The sequence below is a fragment of the Sinocyclocheilus grahami genome, unplaced genomic scaffold (genome assembly GCF_001515645.1).
Source record: "Sinocyclocheilus grahami isolate Dianchi unplaced genomic scaffold, SAMN03320097.WGS_v1.1 scaffold1082.1, whole genome shotgun sequence".
Lineage (NCBI taxonomy): Eukaryota > Metazoa > Chordata > Actinopteri > Cypriniformes > Cyprinidae > Sinocyclocheilus > Sinocyclocheilus grahami.
Genome location: NW_015506261.1, coordinates 311297 through 315244, shown reverse-complemented (window position 1 = coordinate 315244; position 3948 = coordinate 311297). Strand labels below are relative to the sequence as shown.

Here is a 3948-nt window from a genome sequence, read left to right as displayed (position 1 = left end):
GGTGAGAGAGAGAGCAGGAGTGTGTGTGTGTGTGTGTGTGTGTGTATGTGAGAGAGAGAGCGAGAGAGAGAGTGTGTGTGTGAGTGTGTGTGTGAGTCTGTGTGAGTGTGTGAGAGAGAGCGAGAGAGAGTGTGTGTGTGAGTGTGTGTGTGTGTGAGAGAGAGAGCGAGAGAGAGAGAGAGAGAGAGTGTGTGTGTGTGTGTGTGTGTGTGTGTGAGTGAGTATGAACGTGTGTGTGTGTTGCTCACCTGGACAGTAACAGCGCAGGACTCCTGGCTGGATGAGAGAAGCAGGAACTCTGCTCTGGTCAAACACACACGAGTATCGGCTGTCCGTCTCTGACCACGGGCCTGTGATCAGCAGCTTCACTCCGCCCTGAACCACAGAGAGTTAAACGGTTATTACATCTACCCCAATTTAAAACTAAATTGCGACCTATGCTCTCAATTAGGGATGCACCGATACTACTTTTTTCAAAACGAGTCTGATACCGATACTTTCATTTTTGGTACTCGCCGATACCGATACTGATACCTCTATTTTGTTTTTTTTAAATATTGGGTACAGAAACAAAATAATAATAAAAATAATAATATGAATCATGTTAGTTGGCTTCATTTAGCAAACAGATATTACCTTCAGTTATTTCCACACTTAATTATACTTGTTAAAATGCATTGTATAAGCTTTTGTTACTTTCACTGTTCATTTTAATGGCGCATTAGAGCAGCTCAATACTGTAATCTCAAAACGTTTTCCTAAAATAATGCAGGGAACCACTCGTTATAAATTATACGAGTGCACGCTACTATTTTGGTGATGTAATTTGCATCACACGCAGTGTACACGGACCCTTGCATACGAAAAAAAACCGAAGTATACTTTGGCCTTAAAGCAAGCTAAACATACACACGTTTGTATTGGTGCAGAATGAGAGACACTTACAGCCTAGCGCATTTCACCCCGTCTGCTAGTTTCTCTTCTGCTTCAAATAAAGTTGTGTATGCTTGACGTTTAAAATAAATGTTGTTTATAGTGAATGCCCCTATAATTTTGTTTGTTTTATATTTACGATTTAGTTTTAATCCAAATGCATGTGCTAATGGAGCGAACAGCAATCAAGAATCAACAACAGAAGTGTGCGCGCTCAGACTCTCTCGCTCTCCTTACCGTCAAATACCTTTAGTAACTTGTGCATTGTTTTACTTACATGCTTTTGACATATCCGACCGAACTACAAACTTTCCAGTGATGTCTGTGAGATATTCACTCGACAAGCTCACGCATCTCTGCCGGCGCACATCTGCTATACAGGCGTTAATATTGAATGTTTAACATTATATTAATTACTTACATGTACTTCATAGACATCCTTAATCTCTAATAACCCCATTCTACTCTCTGTTGTTCTGTTTTCAGTGTTTCTTTTTCTATTCACACGCTGTGTGGTATTGGCTTTTGGTATTGGGGCATTTTTACGAGTACGAGTACAGGAGTGCAGTATCGGTATCGGTGCATCCCTACTCTCAAGGTCAAATGCAGAAACGTTAATTCATGCGTTTATGACCTCAAGGTTAGATTATTGTAATGCTTTATTGGGTGGTTGTTCTGCACGCTTAATAAACAAACTCCAGCTGGTCCAAAATGCAGCAGCTAGAGTTCTTACTAGAACCAGGAAGTATGACCATATTAGCCCGGTTCTGTCAACACTGCACTGGCTACCTATTAAACATCGTATAGATTTTAAAATCTTGCTAATTACTTATAAAGCCCTGAATGGTTTAGCACCTCAGTATTTGAACCGATTCGGAGGGTGAATGCACATGGAGTGCTGTGACTCCGCCTTTTCTCCCTCTGGAGGCAGCTGATTGGTCGGTAGCACTTCGAGGGAGGGTGTTATTTGGGTGGCGGGCGAGAGCAGATTGGTCAGGAGATGACCGAGCGGGGCTTGAGCGGCGAATCCGGTGGGAGGAGCTCTGTCGTCGGAGGGCGGGACAGACAGAGGGGAACTCATCGAATCGAGTCCTAAAGACAACTCCAGACACAGCGGGAGCAGCGTGGGAATCGTTCGCGCCGGAGAGAGCGAAAGAGACAGCGAGGGCGAGGGACAACCCGGAATACTCTTCCTCTCCGTCTCAGAAGAGAGGGAGGATAGTGACGATGGAGGAGATGTGGGAGAAAGAGACAGAGCCAGAGATGGCGGCTGAGGAGATGTAGAAGGAGGTGGAGACGGGGAAGAGGAGGCGGAGAGTGAGTGGGGCGTGAGGGCGGGTCCTCCGTAGGTCTGCCCCTGTTTGGGGCTGTTTAGGAAGGATTCAGGGTCAAACGGAAGCAGCAAGGGCGATGGCGACGTTGGGTTTGGGGGCAGGAGTGTCCCGGGGGTGTCGGTCAGCAGCAGTCCTCCAATCACAGGGCTGGGCAGGAGAGTGAGTGACAGTGTGGCCACACCCTGATTGGGAGGGGCGGGGCTCTGTGGGGAGGTGGAGCTTGGCAGGGAGGGCGTGTCCTGTTTGGGCGGCACAGGAGATATAACGAGACGTCCACCGGCGCGGGTGAGCGACAGGTGGGTGGAGCCTAACTCTGCGTTTGGCTCCTCCCCACAGCCACGCCCCACCGGCGCCGCCGTCGTCATGACGATGAGTGCCGCCAATCCACCCCGCTGGTCACCATAGAATCCGTTTCCATTGCTAAGAGCGATTGTCGCCGCCTGCTGCGTTTGGGGCGGACTGGAAGATGAGGAGGAGGAGGTGGAGCATGGAGAAGCCACGCCCCCGAGATCATCGCCTCGCCCGCCCTCTTCAGGCTGCTTCCTCTCTGAAGGCACAACAGCAACTAACGCGTCGCCCGGTCCCGCCTCCCGCCCGACCTCTGAGCCCTCATTGGCCAGATTCAGCAGCTCGCTGAGGGCGGGGTGAGAGGTGGGCAGTTTGGGCGAGATGATGCGATGTTTGGTGCTGTTGCAGCGGTGAGGAATGTTGGATCCGGGAGATGCTGCGGGAAACACGTCACACACGGCAAATCAATGACCCTGGTTAAATCACACACTAGCATCTGAAAGTATGGGGTTTATTTAATCAGTTAAAACTGTAATAGTGTGTGTGAGTGTGTGTATGAGTGAATATGTGTGTGTTTACCGCAGAGGCAGGTGTGTGTTCGAGGTTGTGGTTTGGTCTGTTGTGTTTCTAGGATCTGTTGCACCATCTGCTCCACTGAGAGCTCCACAGAACTGTTGCCTCCACAAGACCATTTTATACTGTTGACTAAACACACACATAGATACAGAGTCATTTACAGTCACACTGACCAGATAAAACGTGGGTGACGACCAAACGCTGAATTATTGAAAATGTAACACACACACACTGAGTGATTTTAGTTTTTTTGCATCAATTATTCAGTAACCTCATGTTCGCATCACTACGTAACGTATGAAATATTGTACTTCATGCAGAAGTCGTTCTGTGGTGATGTACTCATAGATCAGTGATTGGTTGTTTGGTGAGGCAGCAGGCGTGTGATTGGTCACTCACACATGGGTTTGAGTTGGGACAGCAGTTCGTCTCGGCTCCAGCGCAGACTGTCCCTGCGGTCGGTCAGAGCAGACGACACCGGGCCACACGACTTCACACTGTCCTCCAGCGACGGCACGTTCAGATAGTGCACTAGAACAATGTCTGGGTTCTGAACACACACACGGGATATACATTTTTGTAAAACAATGTCACAATTAAAATAAGTGCAATAAAACACGTACTAAAAATTAAGTACGTCATACAAATGCAAAATAAAAATAAACCATTTTTAAATAAAAAGCATGTTTTACATGATACGTGATAAAAAACAAATTAAAACAAATGTTTTAATATTTTTTTTATTTTAAACAATATTTATAAAAAAACACTTACTAATTTATTTACTTATTAAATCACAAAAATGTAAAAAAAAAAA

The 3948-nt window shown here is 46.5% G+C and overlaps 1 protein-coding gene across 1 annotated transcript in view; it reads right to left on the bottom strand.

Moving 5' to 3' along the window:
• The window catches only part of camta2 (calmodulin binding transcription activator 2), a 44703-nt gene that overhangs the window by 24509 nt on the left and 16246 nt on the right, over nucleotides 1-3948 (bottom strand). Inside the window, exons 7-10 of the mRNA XM_016252010.1 lie at nucleotides 3531-3681; nucleotides 3135-3260; nucleotides 1803-2991; nucleotides 249-391 (exon numbers count right to left, since the gene is read on the bottom strand). Coding sequence (XP_016107496.1) covers nucleotides 249-391; nucleotides 1803-2991; nucleotides 3135-3260; nucleotides 3531-3681 — 1609 coding nt within the window. The remainder of the gene's footprint in view (nucleotides 1-248; nucleotides 392-1802; nucleotides 2992-3134; nucleotides 3261-3530; nucleotides 3682-3948) is intronic.